The following is an 18149-nucleotide window of genomic DNA, read 5'->3' on the forward strand; positions in this document are numbered from 1 at the left end:
AGGGAGAGACACCAAGGAATTGGACAATCCTTGGGAGGGGGGGGGATAGGGTGAGGATGTGGACTGAGACGTAGGGGTGAGCATGGAGAGGGAGGGAAACTGGGAGGGGGTGGGGGTCGAGTTAGGTGACACGGGAGAGGTGGTGAGTGAAGGAAGCAAGGAGTGGGAGGAGCATGGGGTGAATGGACACGTAATCGGGGGATGTTGAGTGGGGGGAGCCTGGAGCGGATGTAGGGAAATTAGGGGGGGGGGGGGGAGGTACTGACATCATAGTCCCACACACAGTACAAAATGGGTTGGATTTAAGGATTCCTATCTGCAGAGAGATGAAGACAGACGTCTGGATTGGGATGGCAATGATGATTAAAGGCGCAACTAAAGCGCTATATAAACACAATAGTGGCTGAGGCATGCGTGTACGAGTCATCCAGAGCAGAGGTGAATAGAGGGTGAAACGGGAAGCAGACGGAGAAATGTGTTTGGAAGCAAGTATTTGGGAAGAGTGAGTATTTTAAAATGCAGAAGGTGTAAGGAAGAAATTAAAGGGAGGATGGTGGATAATGACATGATTGGAAACACATTGTGGCTATAGGAAACGAGGGGTGACAGGTAGGCCCAAAAGTTGGCCTGAGATAGAGGATCGAAATAAGTAAAATGAACATGAAAAATACATGGCAGTGAGCACTCGATACAAAGAACAATCAACACGAACAGAAAACAATCTACAGCAGCACGGACGAATTCGGAACAATTACTCAGCTTTTTGGAAGCAGATCTCTGAGAACCAACAGAAGCGAACACGACCAGGTGACCGGAAACGGAAGTCAAAATCATTGAGGCACTGTTGACCCACTAAAGAACGACAGAACCAAAAGTATAAAGTTTATTAAGATTCGATAAAATTGCACAACAGAATACATGACGAAAGATAAAGCTAGTTCAATTGTCCACAGGCACATTGGTTATTCTATTGCACATGTGCAGGTTTTCATCCTTTGAAATGGGAATGAAATATCGTCATCCTTCACTTGTTTGGAGAGATTCTCATCATTACTAGTTCAGAAACCACTCTAGAAGAACAATTCTCATTTTAAACGATGCTGATATTATTTATACAGTTGTCATCCACCTTAGCTTTGCCAAACTAAACAGTCAAATAGTATACTTTCCTTTCTGATCACCTCCTCCTCCTCCTCCCCACCCCCCATCCCCATCATCATCATCATCATCATCATCATCATCATCATCATCATCATCCACCTTGACCATAAGTGATTTGAACCACGATACCTGGGCTATATATATTATATATTTTAAAAATCAGGAATATATAAAACATCAGGAACGGTTTTGAAGCTTAAGAGAATACCAACAAATGTTGTTCCACCATAGGAAAATAAAATTTCCCCTTTTCTTAAAATCTGCACAGTAGGAATGTTTAAATCTGGATGTCAGGCTTCAGGCAGGAAGGGCCCAACCGGAAGGTAGATTTGTTGGATTCTCTCAACGTCGTGCCGGCACACGGGGCAGACCTGAAATAAAGTGGCATTCATTCCGGTCAGCGCCTTTCCTCATTTTCTAACTTGTGCTCCGAAACCATTATCCGCTCTCACCGCACACTCGGCACAGTGGTGTCTCTCTCCATCAAGGCCGAAACTAAAATCTACATACTCTGTGCACATTTAAAGGTGTTCAGACCAAGTTTAACCAACCCAGATATTAATATTAACCATTTTCCAAGTCAACTGCTGGTTATATCTAAATCAGTGAAGGCTTTCATCTGATCAGAAACCAATATGACATTTTGTGAATATTTATCAGCTGCTGTCCCTCAGTGTGCCTTTGCAATCTCTAAATGATCTGCCAACAGCTTGCTAAATTTCTGAAAACGTATTGCTCTCCCTGCATCGTTTAAGCAGGTCAAAGCAAAAATACATAATCTTATTCGACAATATCACCACAATGGTTGATGGCCACCACACATTAACTCCTTGGTATCCCTAGGATAAAATGGCAAAAGCATAAATGTTTGTGATCATAAAAAAGAATGTGCTTATTAACTACGGTTAGTACATGATGTTGACAACACGCTACCTGTATATGGGAAGCGCAGGGTTCACAACAGATCACATGGCCACATGGGCAGAACACTACACCAACCTCTTGCTGGCAGCACATTACACAGAGAAAGGCTTCTTGCTGGCGCTGCCATGCTTCAGCCTGCAACCCAAAACCACAGCAACATCATGATTCCAGACAAACTATGAGAGCTGGTCAACAAGTAACCTTAAAATGGCGATATAAATTCGAGAATGTAATGTGTGTCGTTGAAGACGACATATGTTATATCTATGGGTAAGAGTCATGTTTTGCCTGTTTTAGATCTGGCAACATTGAGCGTATGACGTCAGTCGAGCAGTTCCAAGGTGACTGCTCCCTTAGAAGCATGCACCAGGGAGGAGCAACGTTCTGTCATCCGTTTTTTGGGAAGTGAGGGTGTGAATCCCAGCGAAATCTATTACAGAATGAAAATGCAATATGGTGATGCATGTCGATTGCTGCAGCAGGTTTACGACGGACAGGAAGTTTAAAAGTGGAATGTCCAGTGTGGCAGACGCTGCTCGCTCGGGCCGGCCTCACACAGCCGACACACCAGAAATGGTTGCAGTAGTTGAGCGCGTGCTAAGGGAAAACCGTCGCATTACGCTGGATGAAGTGGTCTCCGAATTAAACATTAGCCATGGTTCAGCACACCATATCATTCACAACGTGCTGGGGTTCCGCAAAGTGTCAAGGTGGGTGCCGAGACAACTCGCACCCGAACTGAAAAAACGGCGAGTGGACGCATCTGAAGAACTTCTGCGATACTACGAAACAGAAGGTGACACTTTCTTACAGCATGTAGTGACTGGGGATGAACGCTGGGTCCACTACTTTCAGCCAGAAACGAAGAGGGCAAGCAAAGAGTGGTGCCATTCAACTTCACCGAAGCCCAAAAAATTCCGCACACAGCCGTCCGCTGGAAAAGTGATGCTGAAGCTCTTCTGGGATAGCCGAGGCCCACATGTAGAGCATTAAATGCCAAAGGGACCACAGTCATCAGTGCATCATACTGCGACCTCCTTAAAAATCCGAAACCAGCAATCAGATCAAAACTTCGTGGACTACTCACGTCCAGTGTTTTGCTGCAGCATAACAATGCTTGGCCCCATACTGCCCGTGCTACAACTGCAACAATCGAGGACCTGAATTTTGAGCGTCTTCCTCATCCACCCTACTCGCCAAACCTCGCCCCTTAGGATGACCACATCTTTGGGCCACTTAAAGAGGCGCTTGGTGGAACCACTGTCGGTGGAATCCGACAGAGGCCCAAGAGGCGGTGCACGAATGGCTACACAAGCAGCCAAAAGATTTTTATTTTTTTTCTAGAGGAATCCAGGCCTCAGTGAAGCGCTGGAAAAATGCATTGAACACAATGGAGATTGTTGAAAAATAAGTTGTTACACATACATGCAATAAACAAGTTGTGAAAAATATTTTAAGGTTACTTATTGACTGCCCCTCATATGCAGAATGGTACGTCACAAGTCGTATGTTAAACAAGCATACCTTCTCCTGGCATGTAGCACAAGCAACTACTGTTTCGTCATCCCATTGCGTTCCATCTCTTTGTTGTTGATGCTCTGTCAGGATTCCCCCTTCAAATTCATTTCCTTCAATTTGGTCTCCAGGCTTCCCAGATTTCATGTCCACACTAAATCGCACTTGGCTGTTCTCCGTTCCAGAGATGTCTCCACCAATCTCCAGCGCATGCACTGCGTGGTAGAGCACCCTGCGAAAATGTTCATAGGCCTCACGTGCAGTACGCTGCACATCAAAATAGTAGGTTTTACGTATAGCAGTGCTCTCACTGAAGAGTAGAGAGACCAGGTGGTTCTTAAAGGTACGGCTGCACTGATTTTTCACTGCCATCGTCACAGTGTCACAGCTGCACAGGTGGATTTTGGAGAAAAAGGATAAAAAAAGTCAAGACGAACCAGGAAAGATGAGTGCAGTTTCAAAATGCAAATGATTACATGATTATTCCGTTTCAGAAGATAATTTGTTTCAACGATCTTGTGCTGCAAGAATATAAAGCCTAACTGGTTGCACAATGTATATCTACTACTACAACAACATTGTCCCCAATTATTCCCACCTTCTAATGGGGTCGGCCAGGGAAGGTGTTTTTTTTGCACAATGAGCCCAAATCCTTCACTGACATGGCTGGTCAGGTCTGAGGTTCAACTGAAAGTGCAAAAATTTGCAACTTGGTCAGGGTGTCGGCGATAACTCACCGACTTATCAGGATAGGTAACGTCCAGCAGCAACCAGTGCTGGCAGACGGGTCCCTCTGGATTAACGTCCTTCTGAGGGACAGTGCACACATTGACGCATCTCCCTGCATGCGAAACACCATGCTGGCAGTTTATAGCTACGTCAGGATGCAAACCCAGACCGGACTGCCCAAAGATGAGTGTGCAAATCTCCAAGCTATCCTGCCAGCCCTATTCAATTGCAGTACCTGGTGTGTAGATTTGGTGGTCATGTTTGTTTTTAAAGATTGTTAATGCGACAAATGTCTGAAAGCAGTTAGGACAGTTTTTCACCTGTAGAACGCATGGTGCTCAATGATGCTGCGATACAAATTACTGGCTGTCTGGGAGGAGAAGAGCTGCAGTTCTGTCTTCCATGCATTGCCACATGGTGCAGTCATCTCCAGGCTCAACAACCGGCGAGTCACTGAGGCCTTCTGGATTGCCAAAAAAAGAATTCTGGGTAGAAAAGAATGAATTGGTAAAAAGGTTCCAAAATATTCGTTTTAAAATCTAACCAAACAAATTTATTTCAACAATATTTTTGTCTTTCCCGCTAAAATCCCAAGAGATCCATCCATTTCTTCAGAAATGCTCAGATTGTGATGATGTATTTTTGTTCAACAAATAGAATCATGCAGTTGCCTGCAAAAGTATTCACCCCCTCCAAAGTTTTCACATTTTGATGCCACCTGAGCTTATTTCATGATGCTTTCAAAGCAAACTTAACAATGAGTCTTCACAAACTAGTCCAAAGTGATAAAGCTTTAAAAAAAAAAAAAAAAGATAAATATGAATAAGTTATCACTACAGTAGCAAATTATTTGTTTGAAATTTTACAAAATAAGTGTAATAAGTTTCATCTGCATGTAATCAGTGGTTTAACTTAAAAATTAAACTCCCCCTCCCCCCCTTCCAAGTATTAAGGTGCAACTTCACTTAGTCAACCAACAAGGCAAACATGAAGACCAAGGAGCTTTCCAAAGATGTCAGACATAAAGTGGTGGAGAAGTACTGTTCATGAGCAGGGTACAAGAAGATTTCAAAGTCACTCGTTATCCCTTTTAGTATGGTGAAATCCATCATTAAGAAGAGGAAGACGTATCATACCACCCAGAATCCACCCAGATCAGGTCGCCCATCCAAACTCAGCAGCCGGGCAAGCAGGAAACTGGTTCGGGATGTCACTGTATCCATTAATGACTTTGAAAGGTTTTATGTCTGAGATGGGAGTCAGTATTCATCAATCACCAATATCCATTTCCCTTCACAAAGCTGCTATGCACAGGTGTTAATAAAGAAGCCATTACTGAAAAGACGCATCTAAAAGCTCGTATGCAGTTTGCGAAAAGGCATCTTACTGAAACATTTGGTCTAAATTCAAAGCGTTACGTCTGGCCTAAGCCTAACACTGCACATCACTCAGTCAACGCCATCCCTACTATCAAGCATGGTGTTGTCAACATCATGTTATGGGGCTGCTTTTCATCAGCAGTGACTGGCAAGCTTGTCAGGATAGAAGGGACAATGTACAGTGCAAATTACAGGAAATTTTGGGTCTCACTATCTGCCATGATCTTTCCTGGGAAAGCCATATTTCCAAGCTGTCCAAAGCTGTCCAAAGCTGTCATATTTCCAAGCTGTCCAAAGCTGTCCAAAGCCAGACCAATTAGTTGGCATCCTCCGACGAGCGAAGTCCTTCCTTGGCACAACTGAGCTACTCACCACTCCCAAAGCTTTCATCCACAGGTTGATGGAGTACTGCTCTCCCCTCTGGGCTAATACTCCTGCCTCACATCTAGCTCAGCTTCACACTGTATAAACCAAGGCTTTTAGGATCATTGGTATGTCCCACAATGAAGCCGATTCTGAGAGCCTTTCACTCTCTCACCGCAGGCAGGCTGGCGGTCTTTCTGTCTTCTTCTGACCCCTCTCTGGCCTAGCTCCCCCTGCCCTGTCTGTGCTCTGTGCCCCAAATATTCCTTCAGGATGCACAAGATCTGCCAGCAACCCTCTTCTGGTGAAACTGCCAAAATCAAGGCTCACTGCTCACCTTCACTCTTTCCTTCCACCTCTGGAACAAACTCCCACACTCTCTTCAATCCCACTCCTCCCTCCAGGTCTTCAAAAGAGCTGTTCACCACCATCTGATATCTTCCTGTATCCAAAACCTTGATCTTTTCTACCCTGTTTATCCACCCCAAAGCCACCTCCTTCAAATTCTGTTTTCTTTCCTGAAAGCCCCTGTAACTTGAACCTAATTGAGCATTTACGGCAAGACTTGAAGATTGCAGTCCACTGACGATCCCCATCAAACTTGGCAGAACTAGAGCAATTTTCACGTGAATAATTGGAAAATATTTCACCGTTTCACTTTGCAAAGCTGGTAGAGACCTACCCGAAAAAGACCCATAGTAGCCATTGCTGAAAAAGGTGCTTCCACCAAGTACTCACCTCAGGGGATGAATACTTTTATAACAAGTGAATTTTGATTTGTACATGTTTTTTGCAGGTATTCCTGACATGTAACCTCCTTCAACTCTAACAGCATTTAATTTGATCTCTTCAGTTATGAATAAAACAAGTTCATTTGGAAAAATTGTTTCTAAATAATACGTAATTCATCTAAATGTAGCCTTATTGGTAGAGGATGAGTACTTTAGTAGGCCACTGTACCATCAGCCTATACATATGTGTCGACCAATTAGTTTTGAAAGCAAATGAAGAATCTTGGAATCACCAGCAAAGCTTTCAAAATGGTTGTGCTGGTTTGAAGCACATTTGACATTATCTTACCAAACAATTCATCACTTTAGTGGATAATGAAGCGCTTATTAACCTTCAAGCGTTTTAGCTTTCTTATCTGCTCTTGCCTCAACATTCAAACATTCGTTCCTTTTTCATGCTATGTGTAGAGTCAGCAACTGCAAGTCGTTTATTATGAGCTTGTAACAATCGCGCCATTGAATTGCCACTATTTACCACGTCATGGCAAACAATGTTGCATCTGATTCAAAGTACAAAAGTCGGGTCGATACTTCCACATCTATCTATGAAGACCCGTGCTGGTATCGTGTGTATAACCAAGTAAAGAGACACGGAAAGAAATATACAACAGACTCGGCAAAGAGAGATTGTTACACACCTTCCTCCTTCCCACATAGCCTAACAATGTGTGCTTCTTGTGACAAAATAGATTGCATTTCTTAGTACTCTATATATGCTGACTATTGGAATTACAAAATGGGAAAGTCAGATTACGGTAAAATGGCTACATTACTTCGTTGGTATCATTACCTCAAAATGTGACTTCGAATTGCACCAGGTGCAAGTCCAGCAGAATTTTGAGGTGGTTACATGCCATTGACATTATAAAGGCTGAGATTGGGGATCCTTTTCATTCCAAACAGCTGATAACCCTCGTAATTCGATTCCATGAATCATTAACCGTACAAGCCTCTAGCCAAGTCAGTGTGACCGATCATGGTGACCGCATAATCGGTCATTAAACAAGTCTGCTGCTCCGCTGAGAAATATATTTGGCTGGAGTTGTGGACTCCGTGTTTGCTCAAACTGCTCAAATGCCAATGATTTGAGGCCAAATCGAGGATACTTTGCCTGGATAAGAGGCAAGTCATGGCCCACACAGCTGAAATTTTAATCCATTCCACTTGCTGAAGGTCCCATCTGCCGGTGTTAGTTTAAAAAAAAAATAACCACCTTTAGAGGCCATTTTTCCCCGCAAAGCGGGGGTTGGCCTTTTTCGGGAACCGTGGTTGTTGTTGTTTTTCGGTCCCCTATTTGAAGCAATGTTTTACGGCCGGATGCCCTTCCTGACGCCAACCCTTTTTGCCGCCTTTTAACGACAAACAGGGAATTATCAGTGAACTGGTACTCAATTAGCCGACCTCGGAAGGATGACAGGCTGAGTCAACCCCCCTGGCGTTAATTCAGCGATCGACCGGGATTCGAACCCAGGATCCTTGGATCCTAAGCCGGCACCCGAGCCGCTAGCCCAACACCAGGGATCTGCCGGTGTTAGTTGGTGGACATTAAAGATCTCACGGTGTCCTTCGTGGAGGGTAGGCAAGCTATAGCCGGCACCATAGCCAGATTTCAAAATCCTGTATTGGAGTGGTAACCCAACCTGGATTGTAAGCCAAGCCAAGAAACTGCTTCGGCAGAACCGATGCTCTGCACAGAGCATGGAACATGACTTGCTGAAGGTGAAATTGATCTCAACATCCATATTTGGGATATTTCCAAACTCGGCTCATTAAAAGTTTGAAAAAACTCCCAAAATCCAGAATCACTGCTCACCTCCACTTATTCGTTTCTCGTTTTTCCCCACCTGTGGAATCAACTTCCACATTCTCTTTAATTTCACTCTTCCCTCCATGTCTTCATGACAGCTGTTCACCACCACCTCAGATCGTCCCCAATCCAAAACCATGATCTTTTCTACCCTTGTTAATCCTCCCCCAAACCCACCTCAAAACCCAATTACCAAATTGCTGTTTCCATGGCAACTATTATATTTTTGTAATATGCAAATATCCTGAGATGCATGACATATTTATTTAAAATCATGTACAATAGTTCTTCTGGGCGGGCCGCCATAGTTTATAAGGTAAACATGTACCACGTGTCATGGTCCACATCATCACTGTACGTTGAATTCCCGTTTCTCCCAATTGATACTCCAAAAAAATTGCTCATTTGAGGTGAGACATCTACGATCCCGACAGAGACTGGTACCCTGCTAGTCATAATAATAATAATAATAATAATAATAATAATAATAAACAGGCTGCACGATTGATTCTTGCTTTGTTCACATCTTAAATGGGGAAAAACAAAACACCTGGGGAATGCAGGCCTGGCGACAACTTTCCAAATATTTATGAGGTTGCTTCAAGTTGCCTCGTCTGGGTTTGATCCTCAATGGAAAAAGAATCAGATTACAAACTGACATCCGGTTGCTTGCAGGAAAGCGCTGCATCATAGGATCATCCTTGAAGAATGAATGAATGAATGAATGAATGATCGTTTTGAGGCCATTTTCCCTGCTAGAGCGGGGGTTAGCCTTGCGGGTCCCATGACAATCATGGTTCCCTATTTGAGGCAATGTTTTTATGGCCGGATGCCCTTCCTGGCACCAACCCTTAGTCGCCTCTTCCGATGCGCAGGGATATGGTGTACGTGTACCTATTCTAAACCGGGGTACACACCGGGATCATTCATCCCAGCAAGCTGGTACTCAATTTGCCGACCTCGGAAGGATGACAGGCTGAGTCAACCCTCCTGGTGTTAATTTAGCGATCGACCGGGATTCGAACCCAGGATCCTAGGATCCCAAGCCGGCACCCTAACCGCTAAGCCAACACCAGGCTGAAGGTGGGATGCTAATCCAGTTGTCCTGTCTGCTAACACGTATGGACCCACGGGATCTCTAGTAATAACGATTAGGCCATTACATGTCTGTATCCTCACCAAGCTGATATAGTTCACACTAATCTTACCAGCGGACAAAATCTAAATAATAACGGATACAAACATCATCAATCTCAAAACTAATTATTTAAATAAAAAAATCATTTCTGGATCGATCTTTTAAAAATCCCCTGAAAGGCGAAACAGGAAAGTAATGATATACCTGTGCATTTTGGTGCCATCTTCCCTTTGAACCACAACGGCATTGGTACCCACACTGACATGCAGCAGGTCACCCCTCACACCTTGTGCCTTGTGCCACTCTAACCCTAATCCTTTTAGCTTCAGGGCTAGCTGCAACATGAGGTACTCGCACGTGGAGCGAGTCGTGCTCCGTCGAGCGATGTGCTCTTCTGATACTCTGCGGAAGGAACAAAGGAAATTTGCAGTTTTCCCAAAAAAGAAAGTGTCACAAATAGTGTATGGAGTATATTAGGTAAAGAGGTGTGTGCGCACACGCATGCTTGCATCACCTTTGGGGAACAGTGTTCGGAAGATGAGGATAAGATGGCTCGGCCAAAACACTCGGCCAATGATCTCCAAACTTAGCCTGCGCTATCAGGCCACAAATACGGGTGGCGATGTCGGGATTGCAGGTCAGTCGACCACTTTTTAACTCCTCCCGTACATACATGTAAAACAGATGCCTGCACATAGCATGGTTAAAAAAAATAAATTCATAATGATAATAAAATAGAGTACATATAAAATAGCAATGGAAGGATTACGTACATACACCAAACCCAACAAAGAGAAATTCAGCAATTCAGCGCAACCTGAAACCTTGTACCGAACCGGACCCGAAATCTCTTTACCTTAGATAGTAAAGTTTAGTCATAAATGATGTCAATTACAGTGTTCTAGGCCCCGTCCTATTCCTAATCGTCGATCTCACTGACTCTCTGGGAAATCCTCTTTATCTATTTGCTGATGACTCCACTCATCCTTCTGACAGACAGGCAGCAAGCATTCTCTTCCCTCTCTTCGGACCTTGACAAAATCACAAACTGGTCAAACATTTGGAAAAGTCTTTCAATCCTGAGAAATCTTCTCAATCTTCCCAATCTTTCTCCAAAAGGACCGTACTGCAAACCCTCCCATCTACTTTCTCAACAACCCTTTTTGAAGAGGTTCAGTCACTCAACCTCTTGGGTCTCACTCTCAGCCATGATCTCCCATGGGCAAGCCACATTTAAAAGTTGGCCTGCAAAGCCAGACACTGACTGGGCATCCTCCTTCGTGCTAAGTTTCTTGGCACACCTGAGCTCTCATGCACCTACAAGGCTTTCATCTGCAATTTGATGGAGTACCGCTAGATAGAGTACCGCTCTCACCTCTGGGCTGGCTCCCCTGCCTCACATATTGCTCAGCTTGACACCTTGAAAAAAAGGCCTTCAAGATGATTAGAATCTCTCGCAATGAGGCTGAGTCAACGAGCCTATCACTTCGCCATCACCGACATGTCAGTGGTTTCTGTCTTCTTCTGCCTCATTTCTGGTTTTACACCCTCTCCCTCCCACCACCCCCTTCCCCCACGTACCTTTCCACCAGCACCCCCATCATAGTTAAACTGCCTGAATCCAGAACCACTGCTCAACTCCACTCATTTATTCCTCCCTTTTCTCACCTGTAGAACCACCTTCCACTCTCTCTTCAATCCAATTACTCCCTCCTGGTCTTCGAGATAGCTGTTCACCACCATCTCAAGTCATCCCGCATCCAAAACCATGATCTTTTCTACACCCGTTATACCACCCCTCACAAAACTTTGCGTATGTATCCATCTTTTCCACCACTTGCTTTCTCCCCTACCACTCGTTACCGGCATCCCACGTTTGTCCGTCTATATCTACCTTCTCCCTCCGCTCTGCTATTGGTGTTCCCCCTTTCTCCTGCTCTTTCCTTTGGTATGTTGTGTCCTGATCTTTTCTGTGTCTGAGCTCTTTCACGAGCCTTGACCTTGTATTAAGAAAAATGTGCAAGGGAATGACACACGCACACCCAAGACCAAAAGTGATTAAAACCTTCAAAATAAGAGAAAAAGGTAGAAGGTATACAATGGTACATACCAAATTGGGATATTCACAAATTTGTATCTGACTGCAATGGTCTTGGTTATGAAACCATCTCAAATTGATTAACGTCCATGAAGATGAACCTGAATGATGTAAACGACGGAAATAGATATAAATGAAGTGTCAAGCAGAACTGAACGACACAATTAATATGGGAAATGTGAGGAGAAAGGAAAGGTAGGTGAGGAGAAAGGGACAAAGGGAAAGGTAGGTGAGAAGAGAGGGACAAAGGGACAATAGGAAAGGGACAAAGGGAAAGGTAGGTGAGAAGAGAGGGACAAAGGGACAATAAGAAAGGGACAAAGGGAAAGGTAGGTGAGAACAGAGGGACAAAGGGAAAGGTAGGTGAGAAGAGAGGGACAAAAGAAAAGGGACAAAGGGAAAGGTAGGTGAGAAGAGAGGGACAAAAGGAAAGGGACAAAGGAAAAGGGAGGTGAGAAGAGAGGGACAAAAGGAAAGGGACAAAGGAACAATAGGAAAGGGAAAGGTAGGTGAGAAGAGAGGGACAAAAGGAAAGGGGCAAAGGGAAAGGTAGGTGAGAAGAGAGGGACAAAAGGAAAGAGACAAAGGGAAAGGTAGGTGAGAAGAGAGGGACAAAAGGAAAGGAACAATAGGAAAGGGACAAAGGGAAATGTAGGTGAGAAGAGAGGGACAAAAGGAAAGGAACAATAGCAAAGGCACAAAGGGAAAGGTAGGTGAGAAGAGAGGGACAAAAGGAAAGGGGCAAAGGGAAAGGTAGGTGAGAAGAGAGGGACAAAAGGAAAGGGGCAAAGGGAAAGGTAGGTGAGAAGAGAGGGACAAAAGGAAAGAGACAAAGGGAAAGGTAGGTGAGAAGAGAGGGACAAAAGGAAAGGGACAAAGGAACAATAGGAAAGGCACAAAGGGAAAAGTAGGTGAGAAGAGAGGGACAAAAGGAAAGGAACAATAGCAAAGGCACAAAGGGAAAGGTAGGTGAGAAGAGAGGGACAAAAGGAAAGGAACAAAGAGAAATACGAGTTCCCTTACAATGAACTTCAACCAATGAGGCCATTGGGCCTATGAACCCTGCGCAATGGTTGCTAACCTATGGTTGTTTTTCCGTGCTCTATCCTTTGTAAATGCTGAACCTCAAGCAAGGAAGCAGCACGTACCATTTTTAATGTATTTTGTGCGACTCGGCCGGGTTCGAACCGTTGACCTCCCAGACTCAAAGCGGACACTCCAACCATTACGTCACCGAGGCCCGAGTCTGGTTCGTTATGAGGGAAGAACGAAAGGAAGGCATTATCGAGTTACCCGACAGGGGGCGGAGCGAGTGCGAAAGAAGAAGGCGTGCCCAAGGGTTCCGCGATAGGGGGCGGAGCAAGTGTGAACGTGAGGACTGAGGAAAGCGGCGTGACATAGTTACCCGATAGGGGGCGGAGCGAGTGTTAAGGAGGAAGGCGTGCCCGAGGGTTCCGCGATAGGGGGCGGAGCAAGTGTGAACGTGAGGAAAGCGGCGTGACCTAGTTACCCGATAGGGGGCGGAGCGAGTGTTAAGGAGGAAGGCGTGCCCGAGGGTTCCGCGATAGGGGGCGGAGCGAGTGCGAGGAGAAGAAGAAGGCGCCATTAAACACGACACCCATACAATAATTGTTCCTGAATTCCCATCCCTGTTCATGACATGAGTCGTGACCATGTGAGACTAGACCTCCATGGTGGTTCCTGTGTAGGTTTATAATAGATGCGTCTCGATCGGAAACTCGGAATACAACGACAAACTCGTTCCTGCCACCACAAGACCTTGTTTAGTTGTTAAACTTGTTGCCGCCGATATTTACTCATCAGGCTCTAAATCTCACCTTGTGCTCTCCTGTAACAGAAGATGTGGTTCCACGAAGAACTTGACCTTCAAGTGCAGCCTGAAGACCCCGGCAGACCCACTTGTGCCCATCTGGGGCATCAGACGATTACGGAGGTTTATCCAACAGCTCGGGGTTCTTGATCGGTCGCGCACGATGTGCAGCCCGAAGTAATCCACCTCGATCACACCTAACCGTCTGCACACCTGGAAAGAACGACACCCGGTGAAGGGGAAACCTGTCCGCCGTTCGTGCATCGTCACCCTCCACGGACCCCAAGGGGTTTGGGAGGAGAATAGGACGACATGGGGGCAAAGCCAGGACACATATCGGTGACGGACAAACGGCTGACGACATAGACACCGTCTACAGACTACAGTCCCACCTCGGTCAGACAGTCCTCGCCGTCCGCGTCCGCCGCCAACTCGACCTCGAACACGAGAGCTCCGGGGATTCGCACGTGATAAACAGCCATCACAATCCCAACAACAATCGCTCTTAGTAACAAGATTCCTCGACGTGCGGTGACAACAACATCGGTGATCCCTGATCCGATATAAAGGGCTCGGGATCAAAAGAATGCCGGGAAAGAAAGTCCGAGCACCGTTCATGGGAAACGTCAAACTGACCCAATAAAATGTGAAACGTACAGTCGGACTTGATCCCGCCCACTTGGTTTGCAGCCAATCACGAAGAGCGCTTTAAAACGTCACGCGTAATCGCTCTTTGCCTGAACGTGGATGATATTTTTGGTGTCGTTATCGCTGTCCATTCTGCTGAGAAACTCTTCCACACTTTCACTATCCTGTTACTCCCTGGTGTTTCCTTTATGACGGTTAAGGTGGCCGATTTAAGACCGAAGGGAGTGACGTCACACCCACCCCTACCTGCGAAACACCTATGTCCGTCCGTACGGGCCAAATACTCCTGGCTCTGGGGGGTTGCTTGTGTACATCTCTCTTCTACGGCCAAACTTTTGATTTTCCTGTTCTATATGTTGAGACCCTTGGAAAAAATCTGGGTAACACTCCCAGATCAAGTACGTTTTTTCTGCACACCCCAATACGTGATTATGACTTGAGGCCAATTAGCCGAAATAGCAAAATTCAGTTTTCATGGAATAATTCAAGAGTAGGCAGCTTTAGATTCAAATGTAACATTTATTTATCATGTTTAGACATAACTAACACATTTTTAGCATGGTTCAATACTATAAACTGTCTTTTTTAGAAAAAAAAAACGTCATTTAGCTTTTTTTTCTCCAAAAATCACTTTCAGTTTGAAAGGCGCTCAAAATCCGATCACCTCTCATACACCCAATTATGTAGATAAAGCAACCAAAATTTGTCAGAAGCTTCCTTATGAAGCCCTTTAATAGGGATAAACATGGGTTTCTTTGTGGCTTATCAGTCTTTCACATTTTATATTTTCAGCATATGGTCCGACCTTGCCGATTTTTACAGCCGTACAAACGTAACTAATATCCATTTTTTGTTTTTCAGGCGTGGCCGCTGACGATGGAGTCTGTTACTCTCTCAGGACCGCCCGAAGACAGTTCGTTTGATGCGACAAACTGCATCATCTGCCAGAAAAGCGCGGGGGATAAAACTGTGAGCACAACTAATGGTTGCAAAAGGATACGAGAAGCAAGTTACATCCACAATGATCAAGTTTCCAAACGGCTTAAGCTGGTTAAAGGAGATGGGTTTGTTTATCATGTGACCAATGACTGTTACAAAAAATACACCATGACTTCAGTTCTCAATAGGAAAAGGAAGAGTCTCGCTGTATGCCAAGACCTGTCCCGTTCTGAGCAGGAAGAAGATAGAAGTACTCGTTCTAAGGCCGTCCGACATCCACCGAATACAGAGACGTCCACAACAGCCTTACGTCAAGTGAAGTGTATTATCTGTGACAGTAAATCACACAAACAACAGTACACGAAATATCGCATTAGTGAATCAGGCCGTGCTTCAGCCTTTCTGGCTGCGACAAACTTCTTTCAAGATGATGTGTTCACCCGAACGTGCGACCTTCAAGATGCGCATTCTGTGTTTGGAGCAGATCTGTACTACCACAGGGACTGCATGACTAAATACTTGTATAAGTATGACTCGTGATAAAGCTTCCATACCAAAAGTGTCTGAGAAACAGCTTGCTTGGAATCAGGTTGTTAAAGAGTTAGAGCAAGGCCTAAAAGAAGGGAGGGGTTATGAACTTAGTGCTATCAGAGACTCTTTGAACAATATTGATGACAAATGTAACTTTCGTAATAGAGATGTAAAAGTTTTCTTGTTGAACACTTTTGGTAATGAGATTGATTTTACATATCCCAGTTCGTTCAAAAAATCAATGATGGTATTCAGTGTTCCAAAGAAAGTGTTAGCTGAGCGCATTCGTTCCCTTGATCCTGTTCAGGTATGCGCTGGTGTGATTAGGAAGGCTCTAGATGAGTATGATTTTGGCCTTGACGATAGCTTTTGTGATGCGCATGATCTAAAGCATTCCTTGAGCGAGATGAATATCCCTGAACCTGTACTACGTTTTTTCAGTCATTTGTACAATTTCAATCCTGACACATATGCAAAAGCAGCCGAAGCTGTCATGACAGAAAGTGATGAACCAGTTGATGAGGATGAAGAAGATGATGACGACTACGATACCGGTAGCAAGCCATCAGGTAACAGCCTCTCCACACAGCGTTGCAGAAAGATACAATCTGTCTTCCAAGTCATGTACTATATCCATCACTGCGGTAGAAAGAGAACTCCAATGCATATTATGAATGCGGAATCAGTTCATGGTCTTGGGCGTGGTGGCAAAATTGTAACTACAGTTCTAAACCACGGAGGACTAGCAATCAGCTACCCGGAGCTGCGTAGGTACCAACATGACCTTGCCACGTTTACAGCACAGCACAACAACGATCGCGTTTCACTGCCGTCACACTTTGATCCTGGGCAATTCACCTCCGGTGCAATTGACAACTGGGACCATGAGGGGGCAAATGTATCTGAACATGACACTGTGACTGTTCTCTACCAAGACAAACCCCCGTCGTCGACCAGTAAACCAAAGATTTCTGACACACAGGTCACACATGGTCCACAGTCATTCAGTTTAATATTAAAATGCCAGGTACTGTCCGACTTTCACAAGCCTGCACGCCGTGCTGACATCCCAGCAACTTACAAAGTGGCCGAACTGCCTTACACTTCCTCCGAAGCCGATGCAGCAAAACTGAAGGATATTTCTTGGTCCCTCGCACGCTTGAACGTCATGCATGATGAAGTGTCCATCTACCCCGATTCACAAACAATGCCATCTTGGAGTGCTAGCAACTCTGTTTGGACGGAGGAGGCCATCCCATTAAAGAATCTTGCATTTGTGCCTGTTCTGCCGCATCCAGTTACAGAGTACGCGACAGTTTATACGGCTATGAAGAACTTTATGGACATTGGTTCTCAGCTGACTCAAAATGAGATACCAGTTGATGATGAACCAGCTTGCTTGGAATCAGGTTGTTAAAGAGTTAGAGCAAGGCCTAAAAGAAGGGAGGGGTTATGAACTTAGTGCTATCAGAGACTCTTTGAACAATATTGATGACAAATGTAACTTTCGTAATAGAGATGTAATATGATACAGAGGGGACATGACAATGTATTGTGATGAAGGTGTTTATTGCATCGTCCGTGATATACAACTGCTGAGACCAGAGGAATTCAGGTTGTGATATTGTAATGAAGGTGTTTATTGCATCGTCCGTGATATACAACTGCTGAGACCAGAGGAATTCAGGACCCTGGTTCCATGCCTGGGAACGTTTCACTTAGTGAAAACTGTTTTGAAATGTATTGGCAAACTCCTGGATGCAAGTGGCATGGACATCACATGGTTGCAGGCTGGTGTTTTTGGTCCAACTGTCATCGAGAATTCTGTTCTACATGGAGGTCACTACAGCCGCTGTCTTGAGGGTATGCAGCTCCTTGCTGAAGCCTTTGAACGCCTCCAGTACAAAGAATTCTTCTCCGAGAAAGGCATCGACCAATATACACATGAGCTTGCCATCCTGACGAACCTCCAGTCTAGTGTCAAGGAGAAATGCATCACAGATAGTCAGAAGTATATGGTTCAGTTTGCTGATGCATCAAAAACGTTGGTCGAAGATTTGAACAGATTCATCCAAACACGGTCTGATACCAATGAAAACTTCAAGTTCTGGACTCAGTTCTTGCAAATGATGGATATTGTCCATGATCTGTTGAGAGCTGATCGTGAAGGGATTTGGGAACTGCATCTTGACGCTGTCCAGCGTGCATTGAACCTGTTTGCGGCATTCGATTCGACCAACTACTTGCGATGGTGTTCTCTCTACCTTGAAGACATGCGACGTCTACCTGAGACTG

General features: G+C 44.9%; 1 protein-coding gene across 1 annotated transcript; it reads right to left on the minus strand.

The window, feature by feature from the left end:
* Window positions 1-869: 869 nt before the first annotated feature.
* Window positions 870-14627, minus strand: MYLIP (myosin regulatory light chain interacting protein). The gene is made up of 8 exons (XM_068126664.2): window positions 14129-14627; window positions 13744-13949; window positions 10322-10495; window positions 10012-10209; window positions 4650-4814; window positions 3610-3988; window positions 2095-2220; window positions 870-1532 (listed from the first exon to the last, which is right to left on the minus strand). Exons 1-8 carry the CDS (start codon window positions 14216-14218, stop codon window positions 1452-1454), a joined length of 1419 nt encoding a protein of 472 aa, XP_067982765.2. The 5' UTR covers window positions 14219-14627; the 3' UTR covers window positions 870-1451.
* Window positions 14628-18149: the final 3522 nt, after the last annotated feature.

The sequence above is a fragment of the Myxine glutinosa genome, chromosome 10 (assembly GCF_964187855.1).
Source record: "Myxine glutinosa chromosome 10, kmMyxGlut1.1, whole genome shotgun sequence".
Lineage (NCBI taxonomy): Eukaryota > Metazoa > Chordata > Myxini > Myxiniformes > Myxinidae > Myxine > Myxine glutinosa.

What these genes read in the sequence shown, in the direction of transcription:
- MYLIP (XM_068126664.2), bottom strand. Translation starts at nt 14,218, where the DNA reads ATGGCTGTTTATCACGTGCGAATCCCCGGAGCTCTCGTGTTCGAGGTC. An exon ending in GAGCACCATGCGTTCTACAG is followed by an intron (nt 3,989 to 4,649) that starts GTGAAAAACTGT and finishes CCACCTGTGCAG; the next exon opens with CTGTGACACTGTGACGATGG. An exon ending in GTGCTACATGCCAGGAGAAG is followed by an intron (nt 2,221 to 3,609) that starts GTATGCTTGTTT and finishes TTTGGGTTGCAG; the next exon opens with GCTGAAGCATGGCAGCGCCA.